Source organism: Triturus cristatus, chromosome 10 (assembly GCF_964204655.1).
Source record: "Triturus cristatus chromosome 10, aTriCri1.1, whole genome shotgun sequence".
Lineage (NCBI taxonomy): Eukaryota > Metazoa > Chordata > Amphibia > Caudata > Salamandridae > Triturus > Triturus cristatus.
In genome coordinates, this window is record NC_140593.1 from 222,778,829 (window position 1) to 222,802,411 (window position 23,583).

Sequence of the window (23,583 nt, forward strand, 5' to 3'; positions counted from 1 at the left end):
ACACGCCACATCCCTTTGAAGATATAAGGCTATCAAAAACAGTGTTGCAAGCAGAATGTCTGTCTTCGGCATTGGTTGAGATGCAGATGTGGAGTTTAGCTCCTACACTGTACCCTCCCTACCACATGTCATGTTTCCACTTCTGCGCAGTTAGGTATCCAACTATCATAGAAGTCATCGGAGTTGGGAAGCCTGACTCCGCAAGTCTCACTGAGTTTCTTAACTTGTTCACTTCTTGTTAAAACAATGTCTGCATTGATATGTAAATACTGGTTTGTGAAAATGTTTAATGAGGGGCAGGATAAGCAGAAATAGCTGAAACTGTTACTTAACACACTTTTTGTTGAGAATGCGTGAAACTAAAGAAACAGAGAATCATTCATATCAGTAATTAAAAAAGAAATTCAATTTTCAACGTATTAAAGAGGAAATGAGTATGTTTTTATGATGCTTTTACTTTCAGTTCATGTGTCCATGTGCACATATGTCAAGGTAATAATTCCATACATAATGCCTTCAGTCAGTTTTAGCTCTTCAGCTAAAAAAGGTGCATTCTGTAACTTGTAGTTTTGGTTTTACTGTATGCAGTGGTGACTGAGAGCCTGTGTTGTATGCACTTGTGGCACAGGATATACCTTTTGCCAGATCTGGCACTGTTACGTGTATAAATCAAACATACAGCCATTTTTTTAAACAGGAGAAAATGCAACCCTGTGCTTATTTGAAAATGAACTCAATGCTGTGAGCTACTCTAAAGGTCTCTATGAGTTACTAGTAGTTTGTGATCACCGGGTGGAGACACCTACACTAGACATATGCTACAATGCAGAACACAAGACATTGGCTTTCTATTACAGAATTGAAAAATAGTACAGTAATCAAGGAGAATTAGGAAAGGTAAAGTAAGACTGGAGACTAGACCTATAACTTACATACTGGGACAGCATAACATCTTTTATGTAGCGCTGGTGATTATACTGTTTCATAGCGCTGTAAATAAAAATTTTATAATTTCCTAGCTTAATTATATGCATTTTATCTACTTCAGGAGGATGGGTGACTGCTAGAAATTGGGGTCTCTGGTTGGCACTGATTTGCACCTTTGTCCAAACAGGAACCCTTGTTTCTAGTCAGGGTAAGGGAGTTACGCCCTTAGACAACCCCTTCTCACCCCCTTGATAGCTTGGCAGCAGCAGCAGGCTTATCTCAGCGGCAGAGTGTAAAGCATTTGTACTCACTTATAGTAACACAGTGAAAACACTACAAATGGAGACCACACCAGCTTAGAAAAGTAGGTAATCTTTATCTAAACCAAATAAGACCAAAACGACAAAAAATCCACCATACATTTATCAAAATATGACTTTTAAAAGGTAAAAACAGTTCTGTCCATAGCAAACTATGGATGTGTCTCTTTCAGCACAAAGTACCTGGGATGCATAAAAAATCACAAACAAAAATAGCTGCAGCGAAGGTGATGGGTCGGTTCATTACATGTAGGGAAGGTGATGTGTCGGTTCCTTGCTCCAGGGGAGGTGATGCGTCGGTTCCTTACTGCCACGCAGGGGAGGTGATGAGTTGGTTCCTTACTGGAGGGGAGATGATGTATTGGTTTCATACTGCAGCCTTGGAGTTGTGGTAGATTTTGCACCCAGTTGCAATGCTTTGTGCACCGGAGGTGATGCGTCACTTTGCAAGGCTTTTCGTCATCTGGCATCCATGTTGGGGCCTGCGCAGCGAGACTTTGCGGGGCTTTGCGTCATCTGACATCAGTTCAGAGAAGCGTGCAGCTGTTCGGCGGGACTTGGCGAGGCTTCGTGTTATCCGGGGTCCTTTCTGAGGAGTGCACAGCTGTCCAGCAGGACTTGGCGGGGCATTGCAAGGCTTTGCTTGGCTTCACTCCGGTTTTTACAGAGATCGGCTGCAAAACCCACTTCTGAGGCCCTTTGACTGGAGGGAGGCACCTCAGGCAAGGGTAAGACTCACCGATGGCAGAGTCCAGCAGCACCAGCAGAGTTGCAGGAAGTCTTTTGTGTCCCTGAGACTTCTTAACAGGAGGCAAGCCCTTGGAGAAACATCACACGCAGGATACACATCAAAGTCCAGTCCTTTGTCCTCTGTTTGGCAGAAGCAGCCACTGCAAGCCAACCCAGCAAAGCATCAGCAAAACAATGGGGGAGTACTCCCCCTACAGCTTCTCCAGCTCTTCTCCTTGGTAGAGGTTCCTCTTGAGTCCAGAAGTATTCTAAAGTTCTAGGTCCGGGCCCCAATATTTATGCCACATTTTCTGTGTTCTCTTGTGGCAAAAAGTTTCTCAGCTCAGTCCAAACCAGTTCTGTCCTCTCTGGTCCAGCTTCTTGGCAAAAGGTGGAGACAACATTGTGCATAGCAGATAGGGCCTATTCAGGTGAAAGGAAAATTCCTCCTACTACTCTAAATGCATGCAAGAATGACTCGGAGGCACTAATTGTAGTGAATCTCTTTTTAAACCTTGGTCATTTTTGTGTCTTGTTTCAATCTTTGTGTACCCTTTATATTCAGATTATATAAATTTGTTTGATGAAGAATCCACACCAATTGCATTAGTTTTTTTTTGTAGACCTTTGGAAAGAAATTGAAAACTGGAGTAGAGATTGTTAACTGCAAGTTACCGGCTGGAACCTTGATATATCATTGTATGAATTGTCAGACTGAATGTGCTTAAGTGAATCCCTTGAAGGCACTTTTACCCGTTAATATTTAACTTGCCCAAGCCTCCAAGGGTAGATTGGGTTGCCTACTTTCTTTTTCTCCACTTTCTAAAAGTGGCATTTTCAAACACACAATTTAAAACCACCTATACTAAAAGATGTGTTATTAAATTATGAGTTTAGAGAGCCTAAAGTCCCAAAGGAAAGTAACACTTGTAAGATGTTACACATAAACTCCCATGTTACCCTTAGGGACAGATAGCCTTTCAATAGTGAAAAACAAAATGCTCAGTATTTCACAATCAGGACATGTCGCAAACAGCAATTTTTGTCCTACCTTTCACCCACACTGCACCCTGCCCACAGGGGTACCTTGGGCCTTCCTGAGGGGTGCCTTACCTGTATGAAAAGGGAAGGTTAGGGCCTGGCAAATGGGTGCACTTGCCAGGTCGACATGGCAGTTTAAAACTGTGCGCAGACACTGCAGTGGCATGTCTGACATAGACTTACAGGGCAACTCGTGTGGGTGGCATAATCAGTGCTGCAGGCCCACTAGTAGCATTTGATTTACAGGCCCTGGGCACACACAGTGCACTTTACTGATCAAAAATGCCAATCATGCATAACCATTCATAACCATAATTTACACAGAGAGCATATGCACTTTAGCACTGATCAGCAGTGGTACAGTGCCCAGAGTCCTAAAGCCAACAAAAACAGGTCAGGAAAAATATGGGGAAGAAGCAAAAAGTTTGGGGGTAACCCTGCAAAAAGGGCCATTTCCAACAGTGACTGAGTTGGCTTAGCAACTACTGAATCCATGCCCTACATGGTTCATATATCTTAACAGGGAACCCTTAATCACTGACCTAGTTTGGTTCCTGACCATCCTCAGCTGCTTAGAAAAAGAAGAACAGGCCATGCTGGATCTTAGCATTGGTTGGACGTCTTTGCCAAAGTTGACCACAGTAGGTACTGACAGGATAACACCCAGTAGCAATGTCTAATGGCATGGCTGTATTTCGTTGGAATCCTTTTTGCAAGAATCCATCCTGATCTTTTCAATTTCCTGTAGACATTAATAACTGTGGGATGTTACAAGGGTCTTAGTGTCTTTACAACATTTACATCTGACCAACTTTACCTCTCATTCAAGGGTAGGAGCTACATTTGCAGTTGTATGCCTACAACAAGTGAACACCATATAAAGAAGATGGCCATAACATAGTACAACAAACTAAGTGGGTGCCTAAAAGACATTGAATTTGGAATGCTTCTGGGTGCTTCAAAACTCAGCGATGAGGCTCCAGTATGAAAAACTCCGATTCGAAAGCTATTGACCAAGATGTATTTGGTAATATGATTTAGGCAGGTGTGGGCTGTTGATGAAATAATCCATGCCGCCCATTACTCTCCTGAAGTTCACCTGCTACAGTCCCTATGCACCAGGTTCGTAGCTTCCATTGGTGCAGAAGGAGCAATGGCACTGGGGCTAAAAGGCCTGAAAGGCCCACTTTATTTATTTATTTATTTATTTATAACACATTTATAGAGCGCCTGGTTACACCACAAACGGTGTGTCCCCGCGCTATTCATGGAGGTCTTCCGACTTGACGCTAGTTATACTGGATAGTGACACATTAATCGAGAGGTCCTTACACTGAGGCGGAATGCTCCACATGCACCTCCATCATTGGCTGCGGAGGTTCTCACGCCCGGAACGCTTATCTCCGCCACCACAATAAACACTCTAGCATTCTTTTTATTTATTCTTTTAAATTACTTCCATGAAGCTGATCCTTCAAAAATCTTAGCCCCACCCTGTGTCACAAAGCTGAGTCAGGCCCCTTGCAGAGCCCTGGTGTCAGGCCTCTTTAGAGATTCGTTTCCCAGTTCTCTGCTTCAGCCCGATGACTAGGCTCTGTGCCAGGTGCTGCCAAAAGTCACAGTCCTGAACCTGTTTCAAGACTGGTGCTGTGCTACTGCTTGGTGCCACACATGCCAATTTGCAAGCTAGAGCCCACCAGAGCCTGAAGGTAGCAGGCACAGATATGAAGTGTCTCTGAGCGCGGTTTCAGGAAGTTCAAGGTAGGAGGCGCAATACTGCGTGATAATGGGATTTGTTTTGAGGGGTGGGGGGAGTTTTATATAGCGCAAACTTGACCCGAATGTATCAGGTATCAGAGCGCTTTACATGAGCACCAGTTGCGTTAAACATGGACACATTCATTTTTTTGTTAGGCACAGGGAAATTAAATGATGTGCCCAGAATCACCGTATGTTGAGCATCAGTGCCGAGACTCGAACCCGGTTCCTCAGATTTTAGGTTGACTGCCCTAGCCATTAGGTCACACCCTCTCCCCACATTTTTGAAATGCATAACCCGCCTTCCCTCAGCTGAGCCGATAGCAGTTGGTATGGGTGAGGGAGCAAGCGCTAATTCACACAGAAATAGCATTTCAGATAAAACATACAATATAACTATCAAAATGTGAACTACAGTTTTATTAGAACATTGGAATGTTGGGAGCTCCAATGAAAACAAAGGAGTAGCTCCGAGATTATAATGGCTGTTTTCAAGCCCGAAGTTTCAACATTCCAATGCTTCTTGTTCACAGCTGTGGCTGTGAACAAAGGCTTCAGGGAGCCTGAGGGGATTTCAATCCCCTCGCGCTCCCCAAATCCTTTGTTTAATTTGTTAGAACATTCTGTCCTCTAGTGGCAGAATGTTCCCATAGCCTTATAGCCCTTCGTAGCTGGGCTATACCCGCTATTGAAGTCCCACTGCCTTTTTATAGTCCCTTGCCTTCGGCTCGGGCCTTTAATGCTGGAGCGGGCCTTAGAGGAAGAGGTGTGGCGCCGCGGCCAGAGTGACTGACTCCGGAATCGGGGGATCACGGTTCGATCCCCGGCACCGGCAACAGATTAGCCCAGCACCATGTGACTCTGGGCAATAGCTTGCTTAATCTTCTCGACGACCCCCAGCGCCTAGAGACCCTTACGGGCGAATGTTTGCGCTTTACAAATGTGGATTATTATTATTAAATAGCTGATATAGCCCGCTACGGCGGGCTATAACGCTATATTATGTTTTAGGCATGAGATGGCCTTCTTAGTGAAGCTACAAGGCCGCTAGCTACTCCGATGGGGTTGGTGAGCTACCAGTAACTCGTGATCCACCCATTGGAGACACCTGGTTGAGAATGTTTGCTTACCTGATTACTTGATGTGAAACAATTCTTGATTGGTGATATTTTCAACAATTCTGCCTATATTTTAAAAGTTGAACACTTACCCTAGCTTTCCTCCTTATTCTTTGTTACAGTTGGCTCTATACAGTGCCAGTTCGCATTGGGAAGTCCACAGAGGTAAGAAGCATCTAAGAAGTACTTCAGCGGTTATCCTATTCCAGGAGTCATCAGTGCATTGGCCATTGGTCACTATGTACATGGAATTGCACCACTGACAAAAAATGATGAAGACCGAGGCATCAGGTGAGAGATCGACCCTCCGGAGTGCCTCTCCACACAGGAATGCGTACAGAACGGAGTTTCAAGCACTGAAAAGTACCTTTGACAAACCCAAACAAGATGGCGATCAGAAACCAAAAGAAAGGGAGACCTGCCAGACCCAGCAGACAAGGGGAAGGAAATATGGCTCCAATGTCAACCGAATTAAGAATCTGTTCATACAGATGGGCTTGGAACCTGGTGAAAACAATGCCACTCCTGCCAAACCTAAGAGTGATCTAATTTCTCCTACTTCTCAGAAAACGCCAAAGTCTTGTGATCCAAAGGAGGGGGCGGATGGTCCAGCAGTGAAAGTAAAATCTTCAATTTCTGAGAGGATCAGTAGGTTTGACTCACATCAGGATGAGCCCGCTTATTCAAGATTTACTGAAACTAGAAAGATGTTTGAGCAGAGCATCCGTGAGATGGGGCGATCCCGTCGCTATTCACCCAAGCGAGACAGGAGGGGATCTAATGAACTACCAGATGAAGGTCTTGGAACTAAGTCGAATCGGGGCAGCACAGATTCATTGGATAGTCTTAGTTCTAGAACAGAAGCAGTCTCACCCACAGTTAGCCAGCTCAGTGCTGTGTTTGAAAACTCAGAAACACCCACTGCTGGCCTAGGGGAACTAAACAAAAGCCATGTGGAATATTCTGTAACTGGCCATTATCCGCTGAGCATGCCCACTTCACCAGAGTCAACATCGGATGGACTTGTACCCACCAAAGACCAAAACTCCAGGTCTCCTTCCCCAAAGCAGAGTGTTGGTTGCTCTACTGAGAATTTTACCACGAACAATGCCTCTCTGGCCACTACGGTAGATGCCAATAAATGCCCATTTCCAGTTTCGAAGCCAAGTAGGGATATTAAGAAGGCTACAGACGTGTGTCATAATACCCTTGATAACTCAGCAGAGTATAAAGAAGACTCATCGAGCCAGGCAAACGAGATGCCTGATGGATTCGGCACTGAGATGAAAAAACAGCTTAACTCTAAAGTCGCTTCACAAATGAACTCCTTTGCGGAAAACGACGAGAACAGTTTTGATACAACTGATGCAGAGGACTCACAAGGTAATTCAGCAACTAATGGAGATGTCCCAACTGACCTGATTACTGATACCCCTGAATGCCCTTATGACACCACGAGTGGAAAGGAAGCACAGGAAGACTACAGCAACTTCACAACTGCACACACATATGCCCACACTGACTATAATGTGTACAGGGTCCGATCAAGGTATAGTGAAGAGTGGGGCGATAATGAGCCAGATGACGAGGAAGACAGCGACGACAACAACGACTATGGACCTGATATGGAATATACAGAAGTTACTGGATTGCCTGCTGAAGGTGAAGTGCCCACCAATAGAAAGATTCAGTTTAGCTGTGCCCCCATCAAGGTAAGCAGATGTGTCCTGTTCAATGATGTGTTTAGCTGTATTGTTTTTTTGTATGATTATATACTGCAAAACCTTAAGTACAAGTCAACAGAGCGCTTTACATTGAGGAAAAAAGGGGAGAACAATTCAGTGCCTGGGGGTGAAGTCTGAAGGACCACAGGGGAGCAGAGTAGGGAGGTGGGAACAGTAGCGGTGCGTCCATTAGGGCATTGGGGCGTAGCCCCCCCGCCCGCAGCGTCGCCCGCAGCGTAGGCGTCTTTGAACTTAAGTAAACTGAATCAGTTTACTTAAGTTCAAAGAAGCAGAGGGAGAACTGACAATCATGCCAGTCAGCATGACGTCGGACCGCCGGTGGGCGGTCCGGCGTCATGTTGACTGACATGATCGTCAGACGGACCAGGCAGGGGCAACAGGCAGCAGCACAAGTGCGCATGATTGGGCAAGGTGAGCGAATTTTCGCTCCGTGCCCAGTCATGCGCACTAGTGTGTGCTCTGCCTGGCGCCTGCCCATTAGGAGACCGAGGGTTGAGCAAAGGCTCAAACCTCGGTCTCCTAATGGGCAGGCGGGCGAGCAGTAACCGTGCCCTAAGCCAATCCTGGCGCTGCTGGCTGCGCCAGGATTGGCTGAGAGACTGAGAGGGGCTGTACCGCTGTAGGCGCCAACGAACGGACCAGATGCGGCGCGCGAGTGCGGACGTGCTCAGGACCTCAGCAGGTAGGATAAAGATTTTTTTAAATTTATTTTAACACTCTCCCCACCCCACGTGTCACTGTGCATCTCAATCATCACTAAAGAATACTTAATGTCAAAGTACTATATCTCACTGAAGGTTGATATTTATAGAGAGTGAAAAAAAAACGAGAATATGTATATGTGTAGTTTGTGTACGCTTCAATAATCGTGTTTCTGCAGTGCGTTTTTCTGTTTATATTTGGCAATAGTCTGTTTTCACCTGTTATATGGTTGAGATTGGTAATCTTGGTAAAACTACTCACGGATGAGTAGAACAGGCCCTGCCCTTAGAAAGTACCAGGTTCAAAACCAGAGAGAGCTGGACGGACACAGTGACGCGATGGCTGAAAAAAACTCAAGCAAATATAGGCTGATGTATGTGTAAAAGGAGTGATCTTTTTGTATTACCTCCAGTTCTTGCCCCCGGTACTTGAAGCTAAGTGATATCCGCGTCTGGGCGAGTCACAGAGGGTGAACCCCTCCTCCGTGGCAAACAAGGGGAGCACAGAGGTCATAAGTGTCCTGGGGACCGAGCGGGCAGGACATGAACAGGACAGGAGACCGTGCACACACACAGGCAGCCTTTCACGGACAGACACCGCCAGAGAGGAAGTGGATTAAACCTCTGAAAACAGGTCCATGTGATACGGAGGGCACGACCCCGGGTTCACTTGTCTTTTGTTAGCTTTTTTACTAAGCATGAAACATATTAATAGTAAGAATATTAACCACTTTAAAATTACGTATTAAAATCATGCCAAAGACGGAGAATGAATACAAGATGTATGACAATTCATAGCCAAGGAGGGTCTGGGTAGGCCCAGCTTTACCTCTCGGACCCAACCAACGCATTCCATCTTCGCCAGCAGCCCCGCCCATCACACTGTGAGGGAGCTCCTGCACCCCCCGGAGTGGCAATGAGTAGTGCGGTGGTGCACTGCACTTTATGTTTTAGTGTATATTTATGAGGCACCTTTCCGGTTCATAAGACATTACCATGCGAGTTCATTTAAACGAGTCGCGTCGAAGCACTAAGTCGGTCATTTTAGGTACGAGCCTATGGAAAAAGAAGGCGTGCGAAGGGCCCGACACCACAAGCACGTGCTCTTTTTATGCATTTATGCCCGCGTGCAATGCAAAGAGCCCCTTGCCTTGCTCCACCCCCGCAGCGAGCCACGACTGTGGAACTGTAAGGACTAATAGGTAGCCGCAAGCTTCAGTATTTAGGGCTCACCACTTTCAAATGTCACCAGCCGCCCCTGGGTGGGAAGCAGGACAGCAGGGGTGGGGGAGACAGGTGTGGGGTGATCCACAATTCTGGATGGGGACATTGTCAAAGTTGCCATATGAGAGGAGTTCGAATGTTGAAGGTTTCGGGTCACAGTTCAGCTTCCCCCTTTTTGCTGTTTTTTAGGTCTCGTTGAGCCCAGCGCATGCGCTGGCTCGAAGAGACATTTTGTATGTGGGCTCCAAAAAGTGCTACCAGGCCAGCCTAAAGCTACAGTGCATGTGCGCGGGCGCGCGCCCCGCGCTTACTTTCACTTTCGCGGCCGCAGGGCCGCTCTGATCGCGATCGCGATCACTTTCAATTTCAAGACCCAGCCTCCTCTGCCGGCACACCCACAACTGGCAACATTACTAGTTTCTAGTTACTAGTTTCTTTTACTCCTTGCCATTTCGATATATTATTCCATTGAAGTGCATGCCTTGCTGGTTCGCCTCTCTTTTGTCCTCCTCTTTCTTATTTGAGCACTCGCTCATGCTTTTCCTTCACTCTCATACATTCTCCCTCTCGCTGACTTCCCAACTCCAGTCATTTTAGGTTGACAGCTCCCTACCATGCCAAGCACTGCTGCAGCTTGATTTTGGGTTCTCTCTCTCCTCTCTTTAGAATTGTTTCTCAATTCTCTACACCTCTCCCACTGCTTCGCACCGTTGACTTTGCCGATACATCGAAGGGGGCAGGCCTCGTTGTCTGCCTTGCCAACCGCAGCAAACAAGCAGCAGGGCAAACTAGACCCACCTCGGGAAAACCAGCAGCAAAGCATGTTGACGAAGACCCCGCAGAGGGGAAAACAAACAGGCTTCTCTCCAGCCTACCTCCACATGGTTATATTGTGGCACGCAGGGCCTCTTTGTGGCATGGCAAGCTGGGCCCAGGCCTCAGAGGGGTGCACGGAGCTGCCTGTATTAACAGCAGCGTCCGTCTTGACACCAATGATTCCGACTAGACTGGTTCTACTCTCTTTTACTTGCCTCCGGTGCCGTTCTATGACCCATCCACCCCCTTCCCGCCCCTCCTATCTCCCTCCCCCGCCAAGGCACATCAACAGCGCCATTCGCACCAGCAACAACCCGGCACTAGCTTGATGAAGCTACTGCTGTGAGTGACTCAATCACACCATGAGGGTCTCAAGGTGCTGGGGGATATTTTGGGTGAGTGCCGAGACGTTTGTGCTCAGAAGTCAGTCAGTGCTTTGATGCGTGATTGAACTGTGAATAATTGTATTCACCAGCTACAGCCAGGGTGCCAATTTTCTTTCTGCCCAGGACGCTACATTTCTTTCCGCCCAGGGTGTTATTCCAAAGCAAAGGCCGACTATGACCGCACATTATGACGTTCTGTGCGGAAAGCTAATAGCCAGGCAAACTTAAAACAAGCATTTGCAACGCAATCGGTCTCGCATTTACGTGAGTTTAAGCTATTAGCATTGTAAATGCCAATGCCTTTTAGTTATGTTTTAAAAACAAAAACAAAAATAAAAGGCATTGTCATTTGCAATGTCAATACCTCAAACTCACTTTTTTAGACTCTTGTAAGGCAAGTGATGCTTCTGAACGGATGATCATATTGTGCAGAATGAGTGACTTGTGAGATAGGTAGGGATGTTGGGGCAGTGGCAGAGTTGGTCACTTGTGTGGGACAGAGCAGCCACTGTTATAGCCCAGACATAAATGGATTTGTAAGGTCTGTGAAGCATCTGCTAGATGTTAATGACAAAATTTAAACAAGACCAAAAGTTGGAACATTATCCCCAGAACGCATCTTTTCTATTCCGCCTTTGAGAAAAAGTGAAATATTCCGTTATTAATTCTGCGTTCTGCACAAAAGTGGAGAAACATCATTTTATTTTGGAATTACGCTTGCTGGGCAGTGTAAGTGGCATCTTTTGTGATGCTCAGCCCCATTCTGCTAATAGTCCTGGGTATGCATGTAATATTAAAAACGTAGCGACAAGAAACATGAAAGTGCTGGTATTAAAATTGATATATTAATTGTATGGATGTAATAATTATTTTATATACATTTCTGTGTGTGCTTTGCCCACTGCTTTAAGACCAACAGTAGGTGTTCCATTATGTTTCAATTTAACAGAGAAGTTGTGCATTTTTGAGAACTAAGACAGGCACCATGGAGAAATCCCAAAAATGTATTATTGTTTCCGAAATACTTTAAATGGTAAATATTTCCTAAAAGCTTCAAATGTTTGATGGATCGTAGTTCACGTGTAACCCTGCATACATTCTGGTTTCTCAAGTATGCAAAAATACCATTTATTGCTAATGCACCATGGCTAAAATTGCGAATTTCCCCCTGGAGACTAATCATCATAATTCCAAAACACAGAATGGGTAGTATTTTCTGGATTTGACAATGGCACCAATGTGCATTGTTACAGAAAATTATAGAACAGTTTTCTTTCTAAATGATAATGCAACACTGTTTAACGGGTGACAGCTGAAGCTTGTCTTTACTCTTTTAGCAGTTAGTATGTTGTGGTTTAGAGCCTCTCATTAAACGCTCAAAAACGAAACTGCAAGTCCTAAATGCAATGGGCTGTTCACTAAAATGCAAACAATTGGCTAAGGCGTCACATTTAACGAGGGGCCATTTGGTAGCTGTAACAGGCTTTGACTAAAAGACACAAGACTCATATTACATGGGTGTCCAGGATGCACAAAGTACCGAATCGACTTCAAAGCCGACCTTAATTTGTATCCACTCATTCACACACATGCCTCTACCCCTGCCCTTTCATCCCGGGCACACTCATGCTCACAGGACCAAGCCATGCATCTTGAAGGCAGAAGTTACTTTGCACTTCAATTTGTCTGATGCCATCATTCCCGTCAGAATTTTGCACTATTTCAGGCACTAGCCCATCCACATATGGTAGAAATAAACAAGCATTTGCAATGCAATAGGTCTTGCATATACGCGAGTTTGAGCTATTGACATTGTAAATTACAAGGACTTTTATTTTTGTTTTAGTTTTTAAAACATAAATAAAAGGCATTGTCATTTACAATGCCAATAGCTTAAAGTCTTGTAAATGCGAGACCTATTGCATTGCAAATGCTTGTTCTGTGTGGCGCGAATTAAGCCTGCACTGATGCTGCCCAAACTGCATTTTTCTGTGTGAGCGAAGCACACACTGCTCCTGCCTGGGCTGTGCTTGTTCAATGTGGGAGTTAAACTAAGCGTATCTGCTTCTTGTCTCTGCTGTACCTGTTTGGGGTACGAGGAAAGCATGTCTGCTGTATGAGAGTGTGCGGATCTATGTGCACGTGTCTCAAGTATCCCCTGCTCCTGCCTATGTTAGAACTGGTACCTTTATGTATGGGAGCATGTGACTCTAAGTACAAGTGAGTGAAGTTTACACTCTGTTCTGTCCTGTGGGTGAATTGCAAGAGAGGGGATGACTGTACTTCGAAAGGTTTTATTTAGATATACTGTCCAGTTAAATAATAGCATAACAAATCAATATATACAACAGAAGTACGTGATAACAAGATCAAAGATTTGCTGGTGGAGTTATTTTGTGCCTGTTTTTTTGAGTATCAGAGGATCGCAGCCAACACGTTTTGCCCCTAGTCACACGCAGGCTTGGCCTTGTTAAGGACGTTCAAAAGGATGACAGCAGTTCCACCTAGTCCTACTTCGTCAATATTAGGTGCTAATGCCATAGGATAAAGCAGTTGAGGCCTGTCCTTAAGGGTGGATGAAGAGTGTGAGTCAGGCGGGAAAAAATCCAGCCTGACAGACACTTCATGTGTGGGCCAAGCTGCCAGGTGCTGTGCATGCGCTAAATGCGCAGTCGCCTGGTTGCCTGAGCCGTAGTCTGTGAAAAGTGCTCAGAGGTCTTCCTCCTCATGATGAGGGGGGGCAACATAGATAGACTGGGGCCTGGATGCTTCCATTTTGAAGCCCTAAGTGCCCAGAGTGGGATGGGGTCAGCAGTGTCACAGACACCATCCTACTTTGTGATGAGTAACTGACCGCTGCCTCCTCTACCTGATTGAGGCATAACAAGATCAGCCAATGAAAGGAGGCAGCAGTCACAATCCTCCAGGAACCACCAAGGCTTCCTTCCCGCCACTTGATGACGGCGCCACGGTCTGGGGCATTAACATTTTTAATGCATTAGATTAAATGTGATAATTTGTTTTTTATAGAAGCCAGTACCGTTTACAATGCAAAACTCACACTAGTACAAATGCAATGCAATAGATTTAGCTATTACAACAAAGTGAGCTATTGCCATTTTGCATTACACCATTTGATTAATGCTTCACGAAGGGAAAAAAACCAAAGCCAATAGCTCAAAACAATGTCATTGCGAGACCTATTGCATTGTAAATGCTTGTTTGTTGTGTTACACTAGAGAATACAATTCGATGTGGGCTGGGTGTGGGATTGACTCAACACACAGAAGCGTTTGAAAAGCCGAGAAATGGTTGGTAAGAACGAAAGGTACTCCAAGGCCGGGTAACTTCAGTGCTGGTTTTCAATTTAATACAAAATAACAGCAGAAACTTATGAGCACCTGAGTGCAAAGGAAGTGACAATGGAAACCCTCCAGGGTTTGACATATGACGTGCAGCTGCTGGGTCGCTATTGTCAAGCAACACCATGAACAATAGAGGGTGCTCCTTTCCCCCTAGCCATACAAATGTGTTCATAAAATAAATTAAATTGATGCAATGCAGGGAGCTCAGGTTCCCACTTTATTATTAATGATTCTCGGTGGCTGCTGCATCCATTTGAAATCTTCTCTGTAGATTGTACTCCTGTTTTAGCTCCTATCTCTTTGTTGTTACCTAGCGTAACATGGCTGCAAGCAAAATCCATAGCTTTCTGTTGAATCACATATCGCGCAAGAACCACACTCCACGCTGTTACTTGAAGTGTAAAAGGCCATTTTATTAGGACATGGTTGCAATCATTTAGACTTTATTCGACAGTACATAAATGCAGTAAATATACTTTCCCCAACCCATACCGACTCATTCTCCTTTCATCCATTCTCAAAACCATCTCACCTGTTAGACTCTTCCCCCATTCACTCGGTGACCTCCTTCCTCTCCCCATCACTTGCCCTCCAAGCATCCTCAGTGTAATTTCCTTCATTGGTCATTGCTTCCCGCGCTCGCTATCAGTCACCTGTGTACCGTTCTCTTCCCCCGAGGGGTGGATCCGCCCGTATGTGACTACCCACCCCTCCAAAGTACCGTGACGCCTCTACTCTGCAACCAGCCCTAAACTGGCACGCTCAGCCCAAAATCTATCCCAACCCTTCGCCTAATGTCTGTAGGGTGGGTGGGCGGACAAACTTTTCTCTCCCCCCGGTGGTGCTCAGGTGTCAGGAAGAGGCCAGATACTCCTCTCCTGACACCTATATACCCTCCCAACTCCCGCCCCTCTACTTCCTATGATCCCACCCCCACCATGTCCTTCTGGCCATTGCGCGAATTCCCCGGGGGAAGACTGGTCTGCGACCTTCATTTCCCCCGGGGCCCGCATCGCGCAAGAACCACACTCCACGCTGTTACTTGAAGTGTAAAAGGCCATTTTATTAGGACATGGTTGCAATCATTTAGACTTTATTCGACAGTACATAAATGCAGTAAATATACTTTCCCCAACCCATACCGACTCATTCTCCTTTCATCCATTCTCAAAACCATCTCACCTGTTAGACTCTTCCCCCATTCACTCGGTGACCTCCTTCCTCTCCCCATCACTTGCCCTCCAATCATCCTCAGTGTAATTTCCTTCATTGGTCATTGCTTCCCGCGCCCGCTATCAGTCACCTGTGTACCGTTCTCTTCCCCCGAGGGGTGGATCCGCCCGTATGTGACTACCCACCCCTCCAAAGTACCGCCAACCAGGGAAACCCCCGGAGGGCGGTTCCCTGCCCCACCCCCAGTTCTAGGGCACCTTTCGCCTCCATCCAGTCTACCTTGCGGCCCCTGTGGACGACCCTCCATCCCCTAAACCTGCGTCCCCTATAAAGTTCACTATTGCCGGGACACCCCAGACTGCGAAAGGTGCACCTATTCGAAATAGGACTACCTGTCCCCCCAGGTTGCATTCCTAATGCCCCCCCCCCCTCAAGGCACCAGGTGGATGACCATCCACCCTTGAAAACTGTGTCCTGAGTCACTGAGCAGCAGTTACCAAACAAACCCCGTCCGTGACAAAATTGTACCAGTGCACACACCATAGCATGGGTGTAGGACCCTGAAACAAAACTGTTTTCACTGTCTTCCTCCCTCCGTCACCTCAACCGCGGACCGTCCCCCTGTAATCCTGGTCCATCGCCCCCAAACTCCCTTCTCGGCAAAGCCCCCCCAGGGGATGACCATCCACCCGTACAGCCAGTATCTGTTGCAATCCAGTAACCTTCCAGGCCAATCCTCAATTCCTGAAGAGCGTCCCAGCCCCAGACAAGACCACCTGTGCCTCCTCCAATAGCCCATTAACTGCGGGCCATTCCCCTGTAAGCATGTTCGACAGCCCTCAAAGTCCATTCTCTGCAAGGCCCCATCGGTGTACGACCATCCACCCATAAAGCCATTGTCCCTTTCAACCAAGCTACATTTCCAGGGCAATCCCCATCCATGAAAAGTGTTCCATCCCCCAAACCAAGACCAAAATCGCCACGTGTCCCTTCAAACAGTCCCCAGTACCTGAGAGCTATTAGCTGCGAAGCTCGCTCAACATCCCCCAAAAATCCCTCCTCTGCAAGGCACCATCGGTGGATGACCATCCACCCCTACTCCATTCTCTGCAAGGCACCAACGGTGGACGACCATCCACCCATAAAGCCATTGGCCCTTTCAACCAAGCTACATTTCCAGGGCAATCCCCATCCATGAAAAGTGTTCCATCCCCTAAACCAAGACCAAAATCGCCACGTGTCCCTTCAAACAGACCCCAGTACCTGAGAGCTATTAGCTGTGAAGCGCGCTCAACATCCCCCAAAAATCCCTCCTCTGCAAGGCACCATCGGTGGATGACCATCCACCCCTACTCCATTCTCTGCCATGCACCAACGGTGGACGACCATCCACCCATAAAGCCAGTGCCCCTTTCAAACAAGCTACATTTCCAGGGCAATCCCCATCCATGAAAAGTGTTCCATCCCCAAACCAAAACCAAAATCGCCCCATGTCCCCTCAAACAGTCCCCATTACCTGAGAGCTATTAGCCGTTAAGCATGTTCAACAGCCTCCAAAAATTTCCTCCTCTGCAAGGCAACATTGGTGGATGACCATCCACCCTTACTCCATTCTCTGCAAGGCACCATCGGTGGACGACCATCCACCCATAAAGCCAGTGTCCCCTTCAAACAAGAAACGTGTCCAGGACCATCCCTCAGCCCTGAAAGTGCCCCATCCCCAACCAGGCCACCAGTTCCCCCGCAAACCGTCCCCCTTGCTGCAGACCAGTTCCTTGTAAGCATGCTAGACGTCCCCAGAGACCATTCATTGCAAGGCGCAGCGCCTCCCCATAACCCACTTCCTAAATTCCGTGTCATTGAAACATATCCCTTGCCATGCCTCTCGGATAAAAACCAGACCTGCCATTTTCCTGAGTACTGTCTCTCCAGCGCCTTTGCTGGTCTTGGAGCCATTTCCCATATCGTATGACACAGTCACTCATCACTGGCCGCAACGCTCACCCTGAGTCAATGCAACTGTTCCCCCTCCATCATCAAACATCCCAAATGACAGCGTTCCCCGCCTGAGGACATCCGTACCCCCGCCATGTCGCCTCTGTGGCTGCCCAACGTTCGGGAGAATGTCCGCCTGTCCATGCGACCACACTGGATCCCAGGCCACTCCCCTTACCTGTAGTAGAAAAAGAAAGGTTAGTCCCATGTGGATTAGGTCTCTTTCCCGTCCATCCCCAGTCTCTCCAAAAAACAACCCCCCCAACCCCTACTTTGACCTATAACGGCACCACACACCCTACTATACTGCCAGCTCCCCACTCACCGCCTTCCCCCCACCCCCGAACAGCCCTGCTGATGACACCTATGTGCCAGCCCTCAGGCGGAAGAATCGTGCCTCTCTTTAAGGGAGCCACTCCCGTCGGCCCAGCCCTCGAACGAAACCTGAATAGCCTGTAGCACCGCTACACTACCTTCGCCACTACGCCGCAAGCCTCACGCTGCCCTATTTTGAAAACGTAGTGTCCCTGTTACACCCAGACAAGCCATGCACAAACGCCCGTCACCCCAATCCCCGCACCGGTGTCTGCCGCCCCACCGGTACCATATCAGTATGGCTCCTGTGTCCTGCACTACCGTAGTCACAGATGCCCTTGACGAAATCGCCACATTGTCAGCAGTGTCACTGTGTGGGCTCCTTACTCCCGACACACAACACATTTCCACGCCCCCGCCTAAAAACTGCATCCAGTCAGCCAGAATCCCTGCTTTCAAATTACTGCCCACTACAACCCCAGTGACCATCTCCACCCCAAACGCATCGTGCCGTGCCTGAAAGCCCCCTAACCCTGTCTGGGTCCCCTAAGCAGTGGCCCACGCCGTCTCCGTCTCACCAGCACCCCCTCCGGCGCATCCCCTCAGCCTCCTTTACTGCGATGCCTACCGAACGGTGATTATCTTGTCCCGTGGCCAGCAAACTACCTCTACCAGTCCCGCTCCCCAGCAAGTACCCCCTGTATAACACTGCCCCCCGGCACGCCTCGCGACACTCGCGCTCCAGATACTGCGGCCTCGGCGCCCCGCATTTCTTCCAGACCGCAGCCCCCACCCAGTGCGCACCGTCAGTCCGGCAATCCCGTTGCCTCCGCATATTCGCCTCATGTGAGTCAAATGGTGCCATGGACCCATGGCCTCCACCTGATCGATAAGGACCTCCAGACCCCTGCCTACCCCCAAGGGCTTCATGACCTGTCCGTTAGAAAAAAGTCCCCCGAAAACCCACACCCCCTCCCTCCAGGTCCACCCCTCGTCTGATTACTTGCCCATCAACGTAAGTGCCGAGAAAAACCTCCTGCCTGCCTTCCCCGCTGTGGGTAGCGGCTGAATATTGCGTCGAAGAAAGACCACCCCAAGTCGAGTACGTTCGGGCTGACCTTAAACCTGTCTCCCCCCGTTCCAGCCCAGCACACTCCCATCCATCCTATAATACCCCCAGCTGTCCCCGGACCTCACCCTCAGAAGACACCCTCCAAGCCTGGCAAATAGTCGCTAAACACGGCAACTAGGGACAAACCACCCTTTGGTTGCCAGCCTTCCGTTCGCCTGATATCACCATCGGCCGTGTGACACCCAAACACTCTCCTCGCGCGGCCCCAAAGGTCCCCTCGTCAGACGTAATGCCGCCTCCTTGCTTTTATCACCACCGAACTACCCCAGCTGACCAGCTGTGCGTCATTCGGGCCCTGGGTTCCCCAGGCCCCCAGCATCGACCCAACCTTACTGAAGGAAATGCCATTGCCTCCACTTGTAAATGAGCACCTGGTGACAACCAGGGCGTGAACACCTAGGCTTCCAAGTGCGACTCCAAGACTGTAACCTCCCACCATTCATTTACCTGAGTGTCCGTCCGGGATCTCCTCTTCCAGACCGGAGCTGCCATCCCCTTGGAGCTCCTTGCCCCCACTCCGTCGTCGGCCGCACTCGCCTGAAACAATCAACAAAATGGACTGGTTACCTGAACCCTCCCCCCCACCCCCCCCACGCGCAACCCCCCCACTCCCAGGCCCCATCGGACATCCTCCCAGCACACCGTATCCGGCACGCACACCGTCACTTTCTTCCATCCTCCCCCCAACACCATCCATACCAACCTTCACACAGCACATACTCAGAACTTGGTAGGATTCACATGGTTGTATTGCTCAATGCGCGAATCCCTCGAAGGAGGGCAGGCCGCCGCGGACCCCCCTACTGCTTCTGGTCAGCGTCTCGGGGCAGTTGTGCGCCCCGCTGGCATCACCCCTAATCTGCCGGCCTTATGCGCCGGTCATGGATCCCCCCCCACCAGGTCGCCCCAACCAGGTGGGCCCAAGCACCACCGGGCCTCAGGCCATGCTGGCCGTCCCTCACCCCTGTCCTAAATACCCCTCGCAGCGCAACCCGTCACCTGGCCCCGCCCCCCCCCACCTATGCCGAAACCTCCGGGTGGCTCCAGAGCACCATGAACCAAATAAATGGTGCAGGTCCAAGAATTGATGGGCCCCATACCTCCACCTCGCCACTGGTAATGGAGAAACGCAGGTGGGCTCTCCCGCCGGCTCCGCACCTCGCCACTAAAAGAGACTCACAAACCTTTGCCTGCCCAAATTCCCTCGATGCCTACCATGCCTAGTGTGCCCCAGATGGAATGCCCCGAAAACGAGGAGCCGCCTCAAAGCTGTATATTATTATTATTTTTTTTTTTGTGCATAATGACATCGCGTGAACTCGACCCGAAGGTATTGGCGCGCTTTACATAGCCCCGGGATTACCGTACACCTCCATGCCTGAGGGGTTAAGTGATTTGCCCAGAATCACAGGATGCGGCCGTGAGCGCGAACTCGACTCGAAGGTATTGGAGCGCTTTACGTAGCTCCTTGTTTACATTACACATTCAGGCAATGGGGGGGGGTGAAATAATGTGCCCAGAATCACAGCATGCGAACGTGAGCGCGAACTCGACCCGAAGGCATTGGAGCGCTTTACCGAGCTCCGTATATACGTTACACCGTCATGCATGGGGGGGTGAAGTGAGTAGCCCAGAATCGTGAGACGAGGGCGCGGCCTCGAGGCTCGAACCCTGGTACCCTGCAACAGAAGCGGCAGCGCCGCCGATCCCGCCGTCCCCGCCTCAAAAACCCACCCGCCGCCACTACGGGGCCCACAGCAGACGCGCGCACTGGCTCCAAGCCCCCCCCCCCAACCTCCCTGCGGGCGAAGGCAGCAGTACACCACCCCAGCCGGCGGGCACGCGGCAGGACTCCGCTGCCCGCTCCCTCTCCCCCGATCAGAATGCCCCCTCCCTACCTGCCACAGTCGACGGTCCGGTGGTGGCCGCAGCAGATCTGTGCATCGCACGTGCACCACCTTCAGCACAACACTCCAGGCCTGCGCCTGCTGGACACGCCCGGCCGCAAACGCTTCCCCCAGCCGACCGGCCTCGTGCTCACATGACGGTCAAATCAGCCGCCACGCCGTACTTTCGGGATAGCAAACCGAGCAGCTCTCCCTAGCCCAACCAGGACATATAGCTAATCCCCCGACCACCAGCCGATCGACCAATCGGCCTCCGCTATGAACTACAAACTTTTCTCTCCCCCCCGGTGGTGCTCAGGTGTCAGGAAGAGGCCAGATACTCCTCTCCTGACACCTATATACCCTCCCAACTCCCGCCCCTCTACTTCCTATGATCCCACCCCAACCATGTCCTTCCGGCCGTTGCGCGAATTCCCCGGGGGAAGACTGGTCTGCGACCTTCACTTCCCCCGGGGCCCGCATTCAACCGAGTGTGATCACTGGCGTATGCATGTGCACATGCTTCAGTTTTGTAACACAAAGAGTGACACGAAGTGAAGATAAAACATTAGATTGATCGGAGCTGTTTTTGTAAGATTTATAATCCGGTTACTCATTGCATACTGTCCTGAAACTTACAAGGAAATAAACGCTTTCTGCCGCAGCTGCGTCTAGGGGTGCAGCCGAGCTAACACCGGTGACGTGCAAGGTTTCTGTGACACTCGGACCCCTTCCTCCGTTGGAACACAGGATTTAAGTTCCTTCACCTGTAATACTTACAGATGCTGCCCTGCTTTAAGTATTCCCTGATAACCTTTCTATGGGGGTGGCGGTCCCTTTAAAGTAAGGGCCTGGGCTGATTTGCATATGCACGGCCTCATCTGCATGGCACAGACGAAGTTAACTCGGCCACAGTATCTTGCATCCACAATTATTTACTAGTGGTTCGGACTGGTACAAGGGTTTCTGTCCATCAGTTTGTGGTATCTATTTAAGTTGCCCTACGTGGCACGCGTACTCCCAGATTTCAGTCCATAGCATGCAGAGATTTAATGTTTCAGACAGTATGTTGCTAGCAGTGCTTTAATAGTCCAAATACCTCCGGGTGGCTGTTGTGTCTCTTCACAAGGGATGGTGCTTAGCAATTCAGACCAGACTGTACTAATTGTGGTACCACAGAGTCAATTTCCATATGGCTGGTCCATGTCTGGAATGGCACGTAGAAGCTAAAACCATTTAGTGTGCTGTAGTCAAAGTAACTACCACTGTTTAAAATTGATTCAGTCTTTCCAACCACCTTTTTATGCAGACAAGTATGAACACACCAGAAACGCTTGAAGAAATGTCAGTTTAAGGGAGATTTGTGTACACTAAGAGCCCATCACACTCATGGAAAATAAATGTAAAACTGTGACATGATCCGTTTGCATAGAGAAAATCGTGTTTATTCCACAAATTGAAAACATTTACCAGGGAAAAGCAATTTCGAAGAATACTTCAATTAATAGCCCAATCAGAAATCAGGCAAAAAGAAATAGTCAAGTTATAGCTAAACCTTTTCTAGCTTAAAACAATTCCCGTGGTTATTACTGTATTATGATGGAATGTGCAGAATGTCAAAGTCAAAATCACTTTCTTCTTTTCAACTTCAGAATGAAATGACTTTTTTAAAAACATGTTTTTATTGGCATTTGTTAGTAGTTTCGTTACATATCAGTGTTGGATGGCAATATCGCAGAGTACATGTTTCCAATCAGGTGAGATCAATCATCACGTTTACAATAACCTTCACCACACTTATGTGCAATGTAACAGGTGTTTGCCATACTATATAATACAAACCAGGGAAGGGGGGGGGGAACTAGGGGCAGTCATGGACTATCAGAGAAAGGTCAGCCAGACTACATCACAGGTGGTCCGTAAGGTAACTGGTGAAGCAGCGCATTGGGAACACCTGGCCGGGGTACGACTATGCAGGTGGACATACGGCATGGGTGCAGGCCCCGTAGCAGCGGGGATAGGAACCTGGTCCCCCCAAGGTGAGTGTGTAGTATTAGAGGGGAGCGTCACCCGGGTGGGTTTGTGTCGCGCGTGGCTGCGTGGCAGTAGGGGTAGTCGCGGTCGTGTTCTGATCAGCTAGGGGCTGGGATTGTTTAAACTGATGCATCAACAGCGCCCACTCCAGGGAGATCGGGGTTTTGCGTATGCCCTTCGCTTCCTCCTCTCGCAGAGTGTCCTCCTCAGCCGCGGACCACTTGAGCACCGCCCCCCTCCATGCCGCCATCGGGGGGCCCGTAGGGGAGCGCCAATTCATAGCTATGCATCGCTTAGCCAGGAGGTGTGCTAATGAGACAAATCGTATAGGCACTTTGTGCCGCTGCTTCCGGCCCATTATTCCCAGTGCGCAGTACTCCCAGGTGTCTAGATGGGGCAACCCCGTGAGCTCTCGGAGGGTCTCGTGGATAGTCGACCAGTAGATTTGGATCCCCGGGCACGACCAAAACATATGGAGGAAAAAATGACTTTAAATTAAGTGAAACGTTTAATCTCACAATCGCAATGTATGTCATTCCTGAACAATGTGTCATACAATTCTCTACTCCTCATAACTAGTACACTGCTGCAGATTTTCACTTTGTTTATTGATATGCTTCTTCCCTCTGTTATTGGGGGAGGGTTTGATTGTGTTAACCCTGTGGTGCCTGGTTGCCACGCTGCCGAAGCAGAATGTACTGATTATCTGCTTTATGCATCTGCAGTTCAGATAATGCTTCTGGGATTCAAAGATGATGTGGGGGTAGGATTGAAGTCATAGGAAGGCGAGGTGCAATTTTAAGGCTCTCGATGAACCACGTAGTGCCAATTCTCATTGCAGAGATTCCGCCCGGAGTGTGGAGACGCCCCCATGACTGTGGGTCCTGTGCCACGAGTGCGGAGGCCCTTTGTGAATCA

The 23,583-nt window shown here is 48.7% G+C and overlaps 1 protein-coding gene across 7 annotated transcripts in view; it reads left to right on the forward strand.

Moving 5' to 3' along the window:
• Positions 1-23,583, forward strand: part of PPP1R9A (protein phosphatase 1 regulatory subunit 9A) — a 772,375-nt gene that overhangs the window by 4,295 nt on the left and 744,497 nt on the right. For all 7 annotated transcript variants that reach the window (XM_085630850.1, XM_085630851.1, XM_085630855.1 and 4 more), the window contains exon 2: positions 6,016-7,605. In XM_085630850.1, coding sequence (XP_085486976.1) covers positions 6,163-7,605 — 1,443 coding nt within the window. In that variant the 5' untranslated portion in view covers positions 6,016-6,162. The remainder of the gene's footprint in view (positions 1-6,015; positions 7,606-23,583) is intronic.